The sequence below is a fragment of the Emydura macquarii genome, unplaced genomic scaffold (genome assembly GCF_026122565.2).
Source record: "Emydura macquarii macquarii isolate MOO-44397 ecotype Brisbane River unplaced genomic scaffold, CSIRO-AGI_Emac_v2 contig_1876, whole genome shotgun sequence".
NCBI classification, from domain to species: domain Eukaryota; kingdom Metazoa; phylum Chordata; order Testudines; family Chelidae; genus Emydura; species Emydura macquarii.
Window position 1 is genome coordinate 5,276,671 of NW_027132013.1, and position 20,446 is coordinate 5,297,116.

Below are 20,446 nucleotides of genomic sequence, written 5' to 3' on the forward strand. Positions count from 1 at the left end.
TACAGATAAGCCCATACAGATGGCACAGATAAGCCAACAAGATATACATGTTAGTGCTGGGAAAAACACTGCTGTATTGACATGAACCCTGTCAGTTGTATCCACAACCGATGAATGTATTGGAGCCTGGTTACATATAACGTGGTTGGCTGTATAGTAGACCAAGTCTATAGACCTTTTCCATAGACCAGTTCCACACTGTAAGAGAAAGTGAACTAGAATCTTACAAGACTTAAATATGCTTCAATATAGGTGTTTTATCCATAGCATGGTTCTAACTGTGATGTAGACAGGAGTGAGACTAGGGCTACACTTTGCACTCAGGCAGCTCCGAAATTCTGCCTGTATCATTATAGGCTCCTGCAGTTTTGTCACATCTTCTCGACTATTTTATGTGAGGAGGATCTCAGGTCACACTTGAGCATTCAAAGTCCTATGGTACTTTTTCAAAGACTGTAGGTATCTTGACTCTTCTCATGGCCAGATTACAACCTAGGGAAAACCTTATTTTGTTAGCCTAAATGCCTCTCATGATTCAGATCAATGAAGTATGTGTCTTCTTTTTCTATCCTAAGTCTACTTGTGTAGCGTTGCATATATTGCAAATGGGTGACATTTATTCCTGAGTTGCTAGGGGAAAAAAAAAAGTGAAAAAGATGTCATGGGTTCTACAAGAATGTTTTAAGTCAGCTCATGGGAAAAATTAGTGCAGTCCCAAAGGATACTAGAAATGTGTCGGAGCTTCCAACATTGAGTAATCCTAGGGGAAACAAATTGAAAGGGAGATCCAAATGTTGATTGAGTCAAATGAAGGCCAAGTACTTTCCCAGTCCAACCCATTTTAGTATGCGACCTCTGGTAGGATCACAGCACAAAATGATAATAGTGTAGGCTTATGAAACATTTCAATTACATTAAATGAGACAGTCTAATGTCCTTGCCTGTGTCTATATGCAATACTGACCTCTAACTAGATGAGTCAGAACTGCACAACTACATGTCATAGGCCTTATACGGTTAAGGGCTAATGAAGAAGCTTAGAGCTGCTAGAAAGTTCTCCAGTCCAATGATTGTCCATTGGAAAATGCTGATTCAATTGAAACTGACACATTCCTCAATTGTTTAGAAAAAGTTGAAAAATCTCTCTCGATAAGGTTGAAATTTATAATATAAAACAAACAAGTCACCATTGAAACAAAACATTTCAATTTACCTGAAATGATTTTTCCCAAAAACTTGTTTCACAGAAAACCTGGACATTCTCTGTTTTTGCTTTGATTTGGAATGAAAACAAATTTCAGGAAATCATAGAATTTCCCACAAACAAGAAAATTCTAGTTCCTGCGCAGTACTAGAGATTCTTCTTTAGGGACCTGCGTGCCTTTGGAGCAGATTCTATTCCAAACCACATGGAAAATTTTGAATGGCCCAGGTTTGCAGCACAGAAACAAGCGTGAGGGGGATAGGGGAGATGGCCAGCCCTTTAGGAACTGAAAAACTGTTATGGAAGAGAAAAGGATTTCTAGTGGGAAACGCTAACAACCTTTATAGCAGGGCTCTGGCTTGAAAGCATGCCATTTTGAGTGTATTCCTTAACACCTAATTATACTCTCCAGATGAGTCCTGTGGCCTAGTGAAGTGTAGGATTTCTATAAGCAGCTTAGGGGAATTGTACACTAAACATTCAGGAGTAGTCAGCAATTAGTCCAATGAGGAATTATTGAGTTAATATTGATGCATTACTACAATCCACAGAGTTCTGTGCTGGTTTTTAAAATCCCAAGCCTTACACACTGAATACATAGCTAACTGTTCATTGCTATTATGGAGAAAACATTTATATGAAGTTGCAGAAAATTTAAAGAAATGTCAATCTATTAAACTAAATATACTATTCCTTAGCACAGATAACATTCAATGTTAGCAAGGGACTTCAAAAGCAAGTGCTGCGTTTCGAGTGGACAGAGCAAAAGACTGGGACTCAGGAATACAAAGATCTATTCCTGATTCTGCTTTTGACTGTCACTGAAATGCTGTGTGTCTCCATTTGCCACCTTGCAAAATGAAGATAATAATGCCCACTCGTGAGACTTAATTAACAGAGCTGAAAATTCTTTTGGGGGTCACCGGGTTGACATTCAGGAGATCTAGGTTCAATTTCTGGGTCTGCCACAGACTTGCTGGGTGACCTTGAACAAGTCACTTGATTTCTGACTCACTTTTCCATCTACAAAATGGGGCTAATTCTTCCCTATTCCACAAGGATGTTGTGATGAGGAATCCATTAGTGATTGTGAGGCCTCCGTACACTACAGATGGAAGCAATGCAAGTCCCTCGCTAGAGACATGATTCTTAGAGGAAATATACTATAACAGTGCAAACAATTATTATGTTGCTATTCATAGGACTATCTTGCACTGTCAGCTTGTGTGCCTGACCAGAGCAGTAGTTCTTGAATTAGAAATAAATGTGGCAGTAGGCTCAGCAGTGAGCACAGAATGCACACGCCATTTGCCACCAGAGCTGATTGTAACAATGTTAATTCAGTTCAGTTTTGGACACATACTAATTGAGCACTTCTTTTCAAGCTGAGTCTATGTACAGACCTGGCTGATGATCAAAGTTGGGATAATAATCCTCAGTTGTCCCAAACAATTCGGTCCAAGACATCAGGGGCTCGCAGACCATTGTGTTTGGCAGAAAGGTGCTATGAGTGATCGAGTCCAACATCACCCTAAAATATTAACATAGCAGTCAAAGCATGGCAAGAAAATAGTGAGGACCTAAGTTATAAGGCCACATCCATAACTTCTTTAATGTGGAATGGAATATATCTGTGAAAAGTACCTTGGGTCTATGCTTACACCCACTTAAAGTTCCACTGAAGTGAATAGCTGAGCTCTTGAAAATTTCAGGCAACTGTGAAGGGGTTAGTGAGCTCACCAAGAAAGTTATCAGTTTAAAAGGATCTGCAAGCAGATTTATGACTAAACATGGATGTGGGTGGTATGAAATTTTCCCATAGATTCTTGTGTGTGACTGGTGGCACATTTTGTATATATGTGTAAAAGCCAAGGGACAAACAGATCTATAGTACTGTACATAGATGTATGGTCAGGGTTAGTATAATTATTTATTGAGATCTTTCTTATTTATTGAACAAGTCCCTTGACAGACAAATTGGAAAAACATAGTCCTGGCCCCAAGGAGCTTACAGTGTAAATCAGATACAAGAGCAGACATCAGACCGAGCGGTTTATGGGGAATGTGCCGTCTTCGAAAAAAAATCAATCACAAACTGAGTTCAGTTTGCTTCTAGAGCTTTGCCACAGCTGGAATTCAAGCAGCAACTGGTTTAATAATAATAGTAAACTTCATGCTGTGACACTTTCATCTCAAGCCGGTCTACAGCGTTGCTGAAAATAATACAGTTCTATTGTGAAACAATAAAGAGAGGGAAATCAAGATGTCTAGGCAAGGGAGAAAAGCTACATTTTCAGATGAGATTTGAAATGAAACAGTCCATAAAGTAGAATGATTCAGGGGAACCATTCCAGAGGGGCCAATGTGCATGTGTATACGTACAGTTTTCAATCAGTTAAGGCTTGGGACACCCCACCCTTGAACTCCCTTGTGAACTTTAACTGTAATTGGTTCAGTTTAAGTAGTCTGGAAAAAAAGCAATGAAATGGAATGAAAATCATTGTGGTTCAGTTCTGCTTTTCCACCTGCAAGAGACTGAGATTGTCACTGTTCTAATGTCTAGTAATAGCTCCATGGATGTGCTGCAGTGAATATATAAAGGCAAAATAAAAGGAAACAGATTTAACATCTTTGGGTCTTGTCTCTTCAAACTTTAATTTCAAGATCTGGTCATTCCTAGCAGAAAGAAACCTGAGTAAGCCAACATGATCCTATAATCTTAAAAAGTTGACATTTAATATAATGAGAAGAGGAAAAAAAAAAAAAAAAAGAGAAGAGAAGGTGTGTGCAGTAAACATAGGGACCCAGACACATGCTGTGACAGTTGTGTTGCAATGTTGGTCATCTGCTCCATTGGACATAGTTCATTAATGAATCATGATAATCTTTGTGGCTGATCTGAGGGAGATTACACAATTGGGGTCAAGGCATTGATGGTTGTGGTTAGGTGATTGTAATGCTCTGCCATCACATCAGCATTTTAGCTCGGCAGATAGCAGATCTGTTTACCTACCATGCTCTGAAAACAGAGTGTTCAGAAGTTTTAATGGATAAAATTAACGTAATTTCGTTCCCTAGTAGAATTGAGAGTCATAATCTTTACCTGGATGAAATGGGAGCTGACCACGAGAGTGGGAACATTTGGGATGTCCCCAATTCTCTTTCATACTTGAGATGGGGTCCAATGCGTGTACATGGTCCAGAAACAGCACAGACCCAACATACTGTACCGATGTGAATGGAGCACATGAACATTTGAACACTGATGATCACTTCAGCTGCTATATTCCCACATTGTTTCTAGTGGGCCTAGTATGATACTGGTGTTACATGTACAAATGTATTTTGATAATGAACACCACAATTAAGAATAAAATATCAAACTATTAATGCAATTCAGATGTTTCAGGATCTTGTATGAACAGAGCTGTTAATGTCATGGCTCAATAATAAATAAAATAATGAGACCCACCAGTATTTAATCTTAGATTGTATCATGAGTCAGTTATGTTCTTTCCGCACCAGTAGCAGGCTGCCCCACTGAAATAGGTGCTCTGTACTATACTTGTTCAGACACAGATTAGAAGGGCAGAGCAATGACATTACTACTTCATGCATGATACAGGATCTAACATTACACAAAATCTTTCCCTAATTTTTCTGCAATCAAAGCAATTAAACTCCAATACTTGTAGGTAGTCATGCTGAATTAGATATGCAGGGAGTTATGGTAGGTCAGATTCAAAAAGAAAGCCTACTGCCCCAACCACACAGAAATATAGAAGAGTTTAGTATACCTAGACAGAGACTTCATATAGAAATGGAGAAGAAAACAGGAAAAACTAAGAGTCACCAATGCCCCCAATTCTTCCATCACAGAACACTGCTAGGATCATGTAAACATCTCCCATGCCAACAGATAATCCCTTTTCAATGCCTCAGATAAAAGGGGAAAACCCCCAAGATTCCTGATAATATGCACAAGGGGTATGTTCTCCCTAGCACCTTATTTTACATTCAGTTTAGCCCTGTGTGTGACATCAATAATCATGATAATTAATCTTCTAAATGGAAGAGCTATTGGCAAACATACCCTGGCATGAGCAAAGTAAGCAAAAATCCACCAAAAAGTGCATCCTATTTCAGGCAGAAGCAAGTCTGGTGTCTCCTATGGTAATGGGAGCACACTGAACCAACATACTGTACAAGCAATTCCAAAAATGCAGATGTCTGGGACCACCTCATGCCTGATTCCTGTACAAGAGTGAATTGCTTCCCACACAGGAAAATGTCTGGGGTGAAATCTGGGCACTATTGAAGTCAAAGAGAATTTTTCCATTGACTTCAATAGAGACAGGATTTCACCCTTTGTCTCCATCTGCAACAAAAACAAACTGCAAGTTTCAACACGGTTTCTAAAAGAAGTACTTCTTACTAGAAAATATATATAATTAGCAGTGGAGGAGGAGGGGGAGGTAGGAACACATCCTCTTTGTAATGAATATAATTTTGTAATTAATATTTTTATAATAATTTTTTTTAGTGCCAACACTTGACAAATTAATCACTACCTAGAGAAGGGAATGTGTTAGAGCTTTGAAAGGCTAGAATCATCTCTTCAACTAGAGTAAATTTTTGCTTTTGGTAAGTAAAATATTGTTAGTTTTTACAGCCTCATTATCATTATGGTGGGTGAATAGACGTCATGCCTTGGGCTAATAAGTTTGCATGAGGATTTTCCAAGGCTGAATAGATACATTTAGAGTACCCCACCATACAGGATACATAGGAGTTCTGTTGGAAATGAAGATGGGCCTGATCAAGAACAAAACCCATCAGATTATGAAGAAATTCAGATCTGAATGTGCATCCAACTTTTGAAGCTTGGTTTGAACAGAGCATGTTTCTCCAAACCGGGAAATTCTAGAACTGAGGCAGCATTAGATCTTGTTTGATACTTGGCTTGCAGCTATAGGGACAAGGTTGCTATCAGAAAAGGGCTCAGCAATACGCCGTAGACGGCAAACTTAATTTACAGATTAAAAATTCCTGTTTTAGGGAGGTACCTGATTTATACTGTCAATCCCATATACAACTGTATTTTCTGGCTAAATATATTTATTCTCAAGGGCAATAGGAGGACTGATTTATTTTCAACTATTCTGGGCAAACATTATTGATTTAGATAATGTCAAATAATTTTTCAGCATTGCCTGGTACTGTTTATAAACAGGATATCTGCTTCAATATACGCTTGAGGAAAAAACGGGAAGGAGCAGTCACTTGTTTAAAACCGGAGATTTTTTCAATCTTAGTTTTGCTACAGCTGATGCAGGGCTGCAAGTAGCAATTAATTTATTTTAGTTTAATGAGACAGGGCTGGATTGTTCACTTGTTAAAATATATTTGTTGAAGTTCAATTGCTGGATAGGAGGCAGGCATGTCTCGATCAATAATTTATTAAGTTGAAATTAAATGGGATGGTCAGAACAATTGGTTTGAAGCCCAAAACCAAACAGCATCAGGTAGGTGACTGATAAATCAGCACAGCACACACTGCTTTGGTAGCTGGAAGTCTGTTTTACAAATATTGACATCAATAAACAAACTGAGCTTACGTGCAGATGGATGCTTATTCCCGTCGCAATGTTTAGGTCCAAAAGGAGATCTCAGAAGCAAAGAGAAGGAGGTGGCTTTCCTGCAGCAAAGCACAACACTGTGGAAATAAAGCCACCTGCAGTGCTTTGCTATATGGAACTCCTCACAGACAGGTTCGTTTGGTTTTTCAGGTTCTTATACACACCCACCCCCTTTGACGACGGTGATAATACAGACCGTGACACAACTGAGGGAAGGGACGAGAAGCTTTCTTAAGTGCAGAACGTTTACCTTTATCCTGTATTGTTTATTCTCCTATTAAAGTTGTTGACTTAAGTAACTGTGACTCTTGGGCCACATTAAAAAGCCAGATCTTTGTAGGTGCTTCGATGTGGGAAACTTTTCTGCTAGGCTCTCTTTCAAAACCTTGGCACTTAAAAGGGCTATCACATTTCATTCATAAGCCTCAAAAAGTACAGAAGTTAAGTAGCATTGTCCCCATTTCATAGATGGAGAAGCTGAGGAACCAAGAGATGAAATGACTTGCCTGGATTCAACTGTAGATTCATTGTGAATACAGCCCTGATCACTTGACTCCAGGCCATTCCCTATCCACTATAGCATGCTGCCTCCCAACAAAAATAGCTGCATTTTTGTGGTGGATGAATGATTGTAAAGTGTTTTGGGATCCTTCAAAATGAAAGGCTTTGTTATCAGGAGTTACAGAACAGGGCCATTGACAGTAGAGGAAGAACTGGACAAAGATGAGCAGAGCCAACATAAGTGATAATCATAGTGTACTTGAAATTAGTTAAAATTTAGACCAAGCTGGATCAACATACTTTAGTGCATCAGAACTCCAGTCTTATTGTTTCTCTCTTGGCACTGTGTGCACACAAGGCTGAGCTAAAGATTTAAGCACATATGCCATGTCAAATCTCTCCTGTTTCCCCTAGGAGACTTATTTTCCTCGTAGTGAAAATGCCAATCTTGTTCTTTACCTTCCTTGGATTTGGTTTGAATTAACATTTTCTGACTCCAAAAGGCCATATCATTGGTGTTGTCATTCAGTGAGAAATGAAAGTAGCGTTAGGTGTAAAGAATGTATCAGTCAGAGATTTTATTAAAAGATTCAATTTTCAGGGCATATTTTAAGAGGTTCAGATGTTTACAGCCACTGGAAGGGAAAGCTGACGGCAGAAAAAGAACAGGATGGATGATACTGTATCCTGGGTAGGTCAAAAGGCCAATTCACCTATAGAGAGGTTAGCAGAGGATTGTACAAAATGGGCTACCCTGCAAGCCTCCAATAAGAAGAAAAACATATCAGTACAAGCTTGCACCACCACTTTCAGTCAGGCTTCTGCTTTTCTTTCATGCTGTTTTCCTTTCCTATATTTAAGGCACTTATATGACCTTCATTAGTGTAGTATTTGAATGGCTCACACTCATATTGCATTTAGCCTCCCTACACCTCTGTGTGGTAAGGAAGTGCTATTAGTCCCATTTCACAGATGGGAATGGAAGCGCAGAGAGACTAAGGGTACATCTACACTTGGAGCTGGTGGGATGATTTTCAGTTTGAGGAGATGGACTTGTGCTAGCTCTGAGATCTAGCATGCTAAAAATAGAGAGTGTGGTTCTGCAGTGCAACAGGCTAGCCACCCTGAGTACATGCCTATGGTCTCAGACAGGTACATACTCAGAGCTGCTAGTCTGTCCTGCCACCCACTCTGTTGTGGCTACACTATTTTTAGCACGTTAGCTTGATCAGAGCTAGCATGGGTCTGTCTCCTTGAGCTGCAGTCACCCACCCCAGCTCCAAGTGTAGACATAGTCAAAGTGGCTTGTCAAACAAAGTCTGGCAGAACAAAGACAGGACTTGAACTGAGGGTTCCCAAGTCCCGGGTCAGTGCCCTAATCTCTGAATCATCCTTCCCTCTCTGGACCTTCCTGCTTCTCTTTTTCTGTCCTCATCCAGCATGTTCTGTGTCACACTCTCCCCACCCCCATTTCTTTCTTTGCCTCTCTACTTACCATACTCTTCCGCGCCCCCTCCCCATTTTATTTCCTTCTTTGCCTCCATCCATCCTTGTACTGTTCTTTCACAATTAAAGAAAGCAGAATGGCTGGTGCAAACTTGCTTGTTTTTTGGAAGTGTTTGCTCATTTTAATGGGAAAACCCAAAATGCATACAACAGTGAAAACACCATCAGAAATAGGCACTCTGGAAACCTGTAATGTACACGTGCCTACGTCTAGCTCCAAATCCTTAAAAATAGCTTAAAAATCCTGCAAAATGACTACAAATTAGTTCGTGGAATAGCCAGTCACCTCCCATAATTCAGCAGGTTGCTTGAACTGGTGGGACAGCATAACGGTTTTGGGAAGAGACCCTTTCAATAAGAAATTCTCATTAGCCTCGAAAACCTCCAAGATTGTATGAATAAGGAATGATAGCTGTGGTACCTAACAGAATGGATTTGACAGGCCGTGTAACAGAACCTGACTGATACAGGCCTGAAAGGTCACAGAAATGGAACTCAAATTTGTTTAAGAAATCTCTAGTCACAAAAAAGGTGGATGAAACCTCTCACTTAGCAGGCAATTTTGTAGAATTATTTCTGCGCCTCAGATCAGGAGCAGACCACATTTGTTATTACTAGGCACACAGAAGCAGCAATAATAGGTGCTATGTAAACTCCATTATGCACATCCTTGTGGCTGGACCTTAGTGCTCAGAGCTTTGTGGATAAGCCAACTCAAAAATCACTCCTGTCATGGGGCCAAATCCCGATGTTTTTCTTCATGTTTTAGTCTGTCTTTACTCATGCAAAAACACCTGACATTAGCTGAGAAATCCATCTATAATGGGATCTTTGCCAGAGAAAGGACTGAGTAAAAAGCTGAAGGCCAGATCCTTAGTTGGTAGAAATTGATATAAAGCCCATGTTGATTGTGACAAGACTGATTGGAGTCTCAAAACTAGAGGAAAGAATCTTTTAATGCATTAACCCACAGCATCATCTTTTTTTTAAAGAACCCACCACCAATAAAGCTTTGTGCTCGAGTCAGCAGGATTACTTATATGATACAGGTAAGTACAAATGGATACTGACAATTCACACACTGGATTATTTCTGATTCAAACAGCTCAGATTTCAACTGACCAAAACTAACTTTGTTCACAGTCTGTTAAACCAGGTTCATCTGATATTCTCTCAGTTTATGACCCATTATTATTTTTTATCTGTTGCAGTCATCTGAGTGGCTCCAAGGAAGTAGTGAGGTACATTATGTAGGCTGGAAAGTGTGGTGGTGAAGCAACAGTGATAATGGATACTGTACTAGACTAGGTTTTTCTGTCAGCTACAGCCATACAAAACCCAGAGTAACTATTTCCCTCATTCCATACTAGTCAGCAGATGTGAATAGGCAAAAAGTACAATATGGCTGCACCATCACAACGAATGGTGCAATTGGGCAACTTCCTGTACACCACAGAGATCTGAAAGCTTTTGTCTCTGCCTTGGGCCAAGTCTCACAGAGCAACTGCTTCCAATGAGCCTTAAATTATTTGTAGCAAAAACAATTGGTGTTTTGCAATCTGAACACTAAACAATTGCCAAGTGTCAGTGACTAGGCCCTAAGCTATATTTGACTGAGGGCTTCCTGACCTGCTGCATGTTTTTCTTCTTCCTTAGATTAGTTATGCAAGACTAATTTTAGTATCTTTTTCATAGGAGTGTATTTGCATGGAACTAGTTATGGTAAAAGGAAGGACCAGCGTCCCTATACCCATTTCAAATGGTGCTGAAGCCGTAGGATTATTTAACATGATTATCAGTTAAACAATCAGTAAAAGCAAAGGAGAATAAAAATAAGCAATATTACTTCAGTATGGATTTGTAATTAACATATACATTGGGTGAGCTTCTTCAGAGCTGGCCATATCACTTAGGTGGGAAAGATGTCCTCTCCTCTCCTGCCCACCAGGATCGCACCACTTTGCCCAGGGCTGGCCTGAGGATTTTGGGGACATCTAGCAGGGAGTTTCTTTGGGATGAACACTACATTTAACCAAACCTGGCTTTGAGCTAGTTCAACCCGCATCACTTACAGGAAAGTCCTCCCATCATGCTGCACTGAACTATGAAATACTGGAGTAAAAACCACCAACAGGTTTAACATGCATAACACACACATTCCATGCACACACACATGCCTAGCACAAGAACACAACCACCACCCCTTTCATAGGAACTGTTTTTCTACAGTCTATAAATAGCAATGGCCACAAAATCGACATGGTTAAATATTCTCAGCTACTACTGTTGAGGTATTAAGTCTTGGATTTTTAGTGCACTTGGATTTGCACAGCTTTAGTGCTCGGACATTTTAGTCTGTGGATGAATTTGTTCTAGGGATAGGAGAGGAAACACAGTATAGCTGCAGGAACAGATCCTGGGGCCCTCCGAAATTCCTTTGCACCAATGCTTAGCTGGGGTAGGAATGGCACAGGCCTGGAGGAAATTGAAGGAGTGACTCTTTAGGAGCTGTCATCTGCAGGAGCAAATGAGAGCAGCCCCATGGCTTCACAAGGCACATAGCTGTGGAGAAACAGACCCAGTGGAGCTACAGACCAGTGTAAGACCAGAATCGGAGATTCGTTCCTCATTTGCATGAATGTCTAAAACAGCTCCAGATCTCAGCATCTTCCCCTTAACCATCAGCTGATTAATAATCCTACCAGTGATTCAATTAATCAAATCAATTGTACAGATTAAAAACAAATCCAAGCGACAAATTTTCATTAACTCCCAGGAGTTAAATACTGTCCTGAAAACATACAACTCCTGCATATTCTTTTCTCAGTCATCAAATCCCAAACAGGGATGAGACTACTAAACAGAGACAGTCTATGAGAGATAATGAGAATAACAACATGTTTAAACAAGGCTGACAACAGCTCTGAATTCTTACCAGCTCTCCCTGGAAACCAACATATCACTTCATTAATGTCCTACAGAGCAAGGAGGATGTTTTTAAATAGGGTGGTGCCAGAGAACTACTGACACATCACTACCACTTGCTGTCATTCTTGATTATCATTGTGATGATCATCCTGTATTTGCATATTTCTGTTCAATGCATTTCCTGCGCTCAAGGACTCAGAGGCAAATGGCAGGCACTTTCAACAGCCTGGAAAATCATCTCTAGGGATCTACAGGTCTGTATGTTAAACATCAGGCTCGCAAAGGGGCTTCAAATAGGTCTCAGAAATTTGTACTGTTGTGTGTCCAACTTTTTTTGAACATGCAAAAGATCAGATCTGTCCATATTGCATTTGGAAATTAGGTACACACCTAGGACCTGATTCTAATTGCATTTACAAGCCTGTAAATCAGGAGTGACCCCACTAGAGTCAATGGGATTGGATTCTCCCAAGTTTACGTTGTGCTGCTCATGTTTACCTGGTGCATAGTGATCCTAAAACAGCAGCAGTTCCCACTGAAGAGTTTCCTTACATTGGAACCACTTTGCTCCTGGCATAAGGGGAGTGACCGACACAGGTGGGGCATAGGTGAGAAAGGCTTTGTTATGCTTGGATTTCCAAAGGTGTGCAGTCCCTAAGAGCCCTTACATCAGTGGCATAAATTAAACTTGTTGTCATACAACTTTAATTTGCACCAGATTGTGTGGTTAAGAATCATAGAGCTTTGGCAGGCTCCCTGACACCTTCCTGTCTCCCCTGTACCAGACCAGAGATCAGGCGCACTACGGGATCAAAGCTAGCTAACAAAGTTAAACTGATGTATGATCAGGATCAGACCCCTTTGGAGAACATGTACAAATGCGGTCTATTCAGACAAATCTGAGGTTCTATATGTGCTAAAGCTTGGGATGCACAGACAAACGGATACACAATTTCAAACAGGAGTACGTCAAAGTGATCTATGAACTTCCAGTGCGCTGCAAGCAGAGTCTACATAGGACGTTACTGTGCAGCAAGCTAGTGCACTGTAGAGTCACACCTTACACAATATTCTGGTTTTTGAAAAAAAGAAAACCCAGGGTGCATCTCCGACCTTCCGAAATAGGGTGGGAATTCCCCTATCAACGTCAGTTTGGAGGGGTTAGGTAACAATAGTCTATATAGCAGTCTGAAGTAGCCTAATTTCACAGTTATATGCAATCCCATGCTGTGCAATGGTTGCACTCTAACGTCTTTCAGCTGGTTGATGAACTCAGGTGTCTGAGTATTATTAGGGCCCAGTTTTACAGCTTGGGAAAGCAAGTCACAGAGAGGTCAGTTGACTTGCCTAAGGGCACCCAGCAAGTCAGGGGCAAGGGAGAGCTAGCAATAAAATCTGGGAGTTCTATTGCTCCCCTGTTCCAACCACTAGCTTACACTGCTGCCCCCCACTCCCCCCGCATTGCCCCCCAGTAGCTGGAAATAGAGCATAAGGCTATCTTTTGAGATAAGCTAATAAACGTGTAGGCAATGAGGAAAGAAAGCTTAGGTCCCCTCCTTGGCTGCACCAGATTCCGGTGTGATCTTGGGTTACTTAACCAAATTTTTCCTTTTACTCCAATGTACAGTGGAGTCAATAATACTTCCATGCTTCAAATGGGCCTGGAGAAGCTGAGTTTGTTAATGTCTGAGTAGCACTTTGAGACCTTTGGATGGTAGGTGGTTTGAGAGTGTAAAATATTATATTTTTCATGGACACAGTCATCCCAGACAAATACTGTGAAGTGTGTTCTGTGCTGTCTTCTATGAGAAAACAGATGGGCTGATGCAGCACAAAGCTTTTCTATATATTTCCACAGCAGCCACCATAGCATAGCAGACCAGAGGTAGAACTAGCATTGTATCCCTGAGACTTCAGAGGAAGGGAAATCCCGCAGAAGGCACTTGGCCAATTATGAAATGCTGCTCACATGGGGAAGAGTTCCTTCTTGACCCCTGCAGGAGATGAGCTGATGCCATGAAGTGTGAGATTTGAGTACCCATATCATTATCTTAGGTTTGCATAACTGTAAAAGGTTATTTATGCTAGTGCAGTCTTTAAATCTTGCTGCCTCACTTGTCTTGGCAAGAACCTCTCATAGCAGTGAATTCCACAGCTTGACTATACCTTGCATAGAGAAATATTTCCTTTTATGAGCTCATCTGTATAGGCCAACTTCACTCTGAAGACATCTCTTAAAGAGATGACACCTTCTTAAGATGGCTGTAACTCTCCCCCCTCCTCAATTTCCCTTTGTTTTTTGTATACAATAGATGCTGGTTATTAACTATTTCTTGGTTGCCATTTTCCTGAAGTTATGGATAAATGAAAGGCCCCCATTTTCTAGTGCATGTACTGCACTTGTCCTTCCAATAAGCAAACAAAAATTTGTCATTATAGTTACAATGAAGGCTCCAAGTATGTCACGTGTAAGACAGCGCACAGTTTTAAAAACACCATTTGTCTAACAAGGCTTCTCCAAACATCTGCCTTCTTTCCACTGGCAGCCTAGGTTTGTGCAGATGTCATAGTCCTTCAAAATGCCATCACTATTTTTTTAGAATGTGCAAAACAGGTTGCAACACCAAACGTCTCAGCTACTTGCATTTGTTTAGTACGGGGCTCATGTAGTACCTCTGGGACCTGAACTTTATTGCTGAGAGACAGGGCCATATGGTTGGAAGCCATGACATAGCAGAAATGCACAGCACAGTATTTAGTGTTATGAATGCCGCAGAGATGTGCATGCACATTCATATCCTGCCTCAGACTTTTAGCCAGCAAATTCATTACAAGTGGAACCTTTTGCCTAAGAAAGTTGTCAATAAGCAGCATGAGAGTTGCTAATATCCAAATTCTGTTAACATTAAAGTCAATAAGATGGGATTGGTTCCGAGGAAAGTGTTGCTAATAACTGACAATTGTATTTATCAGGATCGCGAATAACTAGCATCTACCATAGCTACAATCTACATTTACATGACTCAGTCTAAGTCAATAGACACAGTCACAGAGCTTGAGAGAATTTACAGTGACTATAAACTCAGGTACTTCAAACACGAGTTACTACTATTGCAGTGTTGTAAATGCTCAGAAAATAGCTAAACAACCATTTGGATCACTAGAAGTCTCCTTCCTGTCTTTGCTCTTGAGAAAGATCTCCTTTCTCAGGAATATAATAGGTATAACAAAAGGGGAAAAGAAAGTTGTAAAGAGGAATGAGAAAAAGAAATGAGGACTTCCAGCTAAAATATCAAGATTCATGTAGATGGAAAGAAATGGTATGCTCTTTTGTTTTAAGCCATGATCAGACACAATGGGCCATATTCTCTATTGTGCTCAGTTTCCACTGTGTGCAAAGAGCGGGAGAGGGTTTGATAGGGACCAATTTCTGGTTTGTGATTATCTACCCAGGCCCAGCCCTGAGTGCAGATTAAATCAGCTATGGGGCTGATTTAACATGTACCAGCCCATAAAGGAACTATTCACCACCTGGGGATTGCCAGAATGAATTGCACTCCAGTCATGCCCTTGTGCTGGGGGCTGCAGGGAGGATGGTATAGTAGCCAGCTCCATGCCCCCTGCGGATTCTCTCATACCAGAGGATTGCCTAGCCAGGGATTGTGGCCAGCCTTTTCTCCCTTTGCACTGCCTGGGTAACACAGAGTGGACCAGAGACCCCACCCCAAAGTGCACAAATTCTGCTCTCATTTACACTGTGTAAATCGTGAGTGACACCATTTAAATCAATGGAGTCACTCTGGATTTATGCTGGTGTGAGACAGAATTTGGCCAGTTTGTTCTGTGGTTGGTACTGAGCTCTGCCTCAGCACCAGTGCTATCTATGCAGGTCAGTTTTCTTTCTGACACCCTCAATGAGAAGTGGAAAGCTCAGCTCCTGAAGAATGTGTCTCAGAAGCATGGGATCTGACCCTTTAAAAACACACTGCGAATGTTAACACTGTCTGCCTGCGCCAACAAGCCTCCCTCCCATGCATTACACAATAGAAGGGTCACTCAAACCACGGTGATCTACCAAAGTTTGCTGAGGTATTTAGACCTTGAATAAGTTCCCGAACTTTAACTAGTATTGCTCCAACTATTAGCTCATGAGCATCTGGGCTCAATGCCACAGTCTGCAAGAGCCAAAACCAGCAGGTATGAATGTGACCAAACCCACTTGTTGTCCCTGCTCATTTTTTTCCCACCTGAATATTCTTCTGAGGCTGTGGGAAGCAACCTGAAAAGCTGTAACAGAACCCCAGGCTCTCAGCTGAACCACCGCTCACCTACTCTCAGCTTTACATAGGTCAATGTGATTGTCAGATGAGAAACTCTAGAGTAAAGTGTGAACAAATGGGTGAGATAATCACTTAATCCCTCCAAATTTGGCACTAAGTGAAAGATGAAACTTTAAAGAGTTGGAGTCTGTTTCTTAATCCCTGAAATTCAGAGGGCCAGAAAAGTAACCTCTTCATTGCCACGCACCTCTGCATGCTTTTGCCTCTTCCTGTAAAGGCATCCTTTATTTTTCTAGGGGTTGGTAGGATGGGCGTCCATGGACCACAGAGCTTTTGGCTATGGGTGCCTTTAAGAGGGAGAGTTGCACAGGATCATTGGGTGTCTTCAAGCCTCCACTAACTTATTCCAAGGACATGTTCACCTCTCCCAGGTACCACCTCAGACTCAGAGTGGGGACTAGTTGATGAGATTCCCAGTTTATTGTGGATGACTAACTGGAAGAGCAGTTAACTCCCTCCTGGATTGTGTGGCTGCTTTACAGTCATAGAGACAGAAGATCCTGGCTCCATTGATTTTGCCAATCAACTTCAGGGGAGCTAGTTTGTCACCCTAGGTTTTCAGGGCTGGCTCTGCCAGAGAGGCAGAACAGGCAGTCACTGAGGATGGGAAAATGTTTAGCAATTATGGACAAAGTTCACCCCCAAGCATAGGGACAGCACAAGGACTATGTGCTACCTACATCCAACCTAAACCCTCCAAAAAGCAAGTTTGAAGTGATGCATAGGGCAATGTTGGCCTTCTGCACAGGGGCAAATGTCATTCCATGTGAGTGAAGTGAGTTGTGAATAGGGCCCACTGGCCTCGTTGCAGAAAGCAGCAAAAAGCTCCTAGACCCAGCACTGAAAATTGCTGTAATAATCCCTTCCAAACCCCAGAGGAGCAGAGATTCACTCACCACCTGAGCTCTTTTCCCTGGCAGTTCACTGAGCTATCAGGATCCTTTGGAGTTTGGACCATCATGTGGAGTGGCTCAATGTATGGTATAGGGACTGGTGAAAGGAAGTAGGAATCAGGACACCTGTGTTTTATTTTCTGCTCTGCAGTGGACTTTCTGTGGGATAAAGAAACTTAATCTCTCAGCTTCAGCTGTCAAATAGTTACAACAGCACTCACCCACCATTGAGGTTCTCTGAGAGAGAGTCTATTAATGTTTGGAAAGGGCTTTGAAGTCTGGATTTGTACCAGAGTGGGGTCGACCCTCGGAGGGAGGCCATACCACTTCACTACACACAATAACGAGAGTCTCCGGAGACAAATGCAGGGGCTGGCTCGCATCAGTCTAGGTGCCTGGCCTTTTCGGCAGGGTGGGACAACCAATATTTAGGGGGCTGGTCCGGTCGGTAGCCATGCAGTCCCTTCAGGCGTCTAGAGCCCTTGCAGGGCAGGGCGAGCACTAACTCAGTCTAGGGCTCATAGGCAAAGAGATCAAGTACCAGCGAGGCTTCACAGGCCGGGATGAGGCTACCACCCCAGGAGTAGAATGACAAGGAGGGAGGGGGACCATGGGCCGTCCCACCTCCACCATGTCCCAGCCCAAGGCCCTAACAGTGGCAGAGCATTCCGCCCCTGGGGCTCCAGCTGCAACGCGCCAACCGGTGCTCAGGCACAAGCACAGCTGGACTGTGAGTGGCTATCCCTGGGCTATTTCCTCCACCCCTTTTCAGAATGGACCTGCCTCCAAGGGTTGTCATCAACCTCATCAGGGTATGTCACCTATGGCAGTCAACTAGTTTTCTCTCTTTCAGAAGAAGTGTTTTCACTTTACAAGTCAGATGATTTTTTTCTAGTGGCCAACTTCATAAATTCATCCTGTGCTCTGGAAAGAGAGCTGTGTCTTGCATCATCATAAATAATAAAGATTCTACAACTGGAACTTCACTGATAGGTCTGTTGATGATGCATGAGGCAAAACAGAATCCAACTCATCCTCACAGAGCTGAGTTTGTTCCGCAGGGATAAAATAAGTAGAAACTGGCAAAGGCAACATATTTAATTAGCTATAGAGGGATCAGGTCTGTGAGGGAGGTGCTGCCATTTTTACATAGTCACTTTCCAGAAAATAACCAGAATTTAACATAAGACCTTACATGTGGTGCTGGTAAAGTAAGTGACTTGTTGTATAACAGTTTGCAGCCATAGGCTTCTTTCCATCCAAGCATCTGACAAAGCACTCTAGAAACAATTAAGGTTCCCTGTGAGGTTGAGATGCATTAATATTTTGCAGTTGGGTAAACTGAAGCACAGAGCAGTAAAGTGACTTGCCCAAGGCGACAAAAGGAAATCAGTAGCAAAGTTAGGAATTGAACCTAGTTCTCCTGAGGCCCCGTATTGGGTTTTAGCCACAGGACCATTCTCACTTCCTTTATGCTTGTCAGCCTTAATTGTGTGTCTGATTGGTTTGGAAGTAGCACTGTGCAGGAGGGATTAAGAGAGCGATCTTTTTTAACCTCAGGTGCTTTGATGTTAAATAAATTCCTGGCTAAACATCTTTCTTTGTACCTTGAGAAAAGACAGTCAGATTACTTTGCTAGAGGGGTATTCTGCATTCACAGGGAGCACAACAGGGCTCAATCAACAGCACTTTTATTCTACAGTATTGCCACTAGTGCTAGGGATACATTTTACAAAATTTCTTCTTGTGAAACTGGCTTCAGATCTTTCTCCATTTATATTTATTTAGTAAATCCCATCCCAAAATGCTTCCATTTTTTAAAAAATTAATACATTTGAGGGATAACTTCCTTGAAATTCAGCTACTCCTGGTGTGAAATACATCAGCTTTTTAACAATGCACAACACAGTTTAAGACAGGAAGTGAATCAGAAAGAGTCAGAGTTAGGCTGCCCAGTTGGGTCACAACCCTGCTCTTGCAAAAAGGGCCCTTTGATCTTTAATTAGCACAATGAATACAGATATTTCAGCTATTCTGAAAGACAGCACCTCAAGTAGCAGAGGGCCTTCTAAATAAATCCTCAGGCATTGGGTCAGTACTGTCCCAGCTATTATATCACCAACCCCACTCCCTGGCAGGAGGTCTTGTATCTAGCTATGGATCAAGCTTGGCCATGCTTATTTTAGGAGAGGTAGATGGATCACAACACAAAATGATATGATTGCTGGCCACACACAATTAAGAAGAAAGATTAAGACCTATCCTAGGTAAAGGGAATGCTGAAAGTCATCCATAGAAGGTTCTTATATGGCCCCCATTGCTGTAGTAGCTGAGCACCTTGCCATTTTTAATGTGTTTATCCTCAATACCCTTCTGAGATAGGCCTTCCCTGTTATCAACTTTTTTATAGATGATGAACTCATCCCAGAAGCTGTGGCAGAGTGGGGAATTGACTCCAGGTCTAACAAGTCCCAGGATAGCCCTCCAGCTGTCCCAACGCCATTCCCCTGGTTGTGTGAACCTCAGCTGGGAATGCCCTCTGGTACATGCCCACTATTTTCATTAGTTTTCCTTGAAACCTGTTCAGAAAGCATTTCCAGCCCAATGCTGGTTATAGCTTTCAGATGTTGAGAAAGATGAACATGCTTGGACTATACCAGAGGCCAAGTCAGATAGCAATTGGTTATCGGGGTCAACACCACTTGATTATATTTATGTCTCCCCTATGTCCGTGAAGGAGGGGCCTTTCCTTGAGAGAAGGTTCCCTATACCCACCCACTCCTGGGAAGAATTGGGAAGCTTGCTGTAGTACATTTATAAGAACAGCAAGACATTAGATGGTTTTTGTTTCCTCTTGGGGTCTATCATGTCCCTTTTAGAACCCCTTCCCCCACTTTGTTCCTAGAGCATGCCTCGCAATTTGAAAATGTGTGAGACCATGTTATACTGTCTGCAGCAGGGGTAGTATTCATAGTAGCCAGAGGTTGCTTTTGCAGTCATCAGCATTGTCAGTTTTACAGCCACAACAACCATTCCATCATTTCTTTCTTCACAATTTAATCAGCCACAAGTACCATTCTATTGTTTCTTGCTTCATAAAACCCCTGAACGTTTTCCTTTTAGGAAAGTCTCTAGCACGGACGGACTTCTTGTCAACAATATCTGCTTGAAAATAGGAACAATTGCATAACTGAGTGTGTGTATTTCATTACATCCTGAAAGGCCCTGCAGTACTTATATTGACTGTAGCCACCCAAAGCCTGTAAGCACATGCATAACTTGAAGAATGCAAGTAGGCGCATTGACTTCTTTGGATCTTGTCACATTCTTAAAATTACCTACATGACTAAATGGTTTACGGGGGCCTGCTTGTACACAGCTCCCTTATATAACATACATGCAATTCTTTTTGGAGCTGAATAGCAACAGCCAATC

General features: G+C 41.7%; 1 protein-coding gene across 1 annotated transcript in view; it reads right to left on the minus strand.

Annotated features, from left to right (window-relative positions):
• ELF5 (E74 like ETS transcription factor 5) overlaps positions 1–20,446 on the minus strand; it is a 38,873-nt gene that overhangs the window by 11,753 nt on the left and 6,674 nt on the right. Inside the window, exon 2 of the mRNA XM_067558099.1 lies at positions 2,608–2,735. Coding sequence (XP_067414200.1) covers positions 2,608–2,731 — 124 coding nt within the window. The 5' untranslated portion in view covers positions 2,732–2,735. The remainder of the gene's footprint in view (positions 1–2,607; positions 2,736–20,446) is intronic.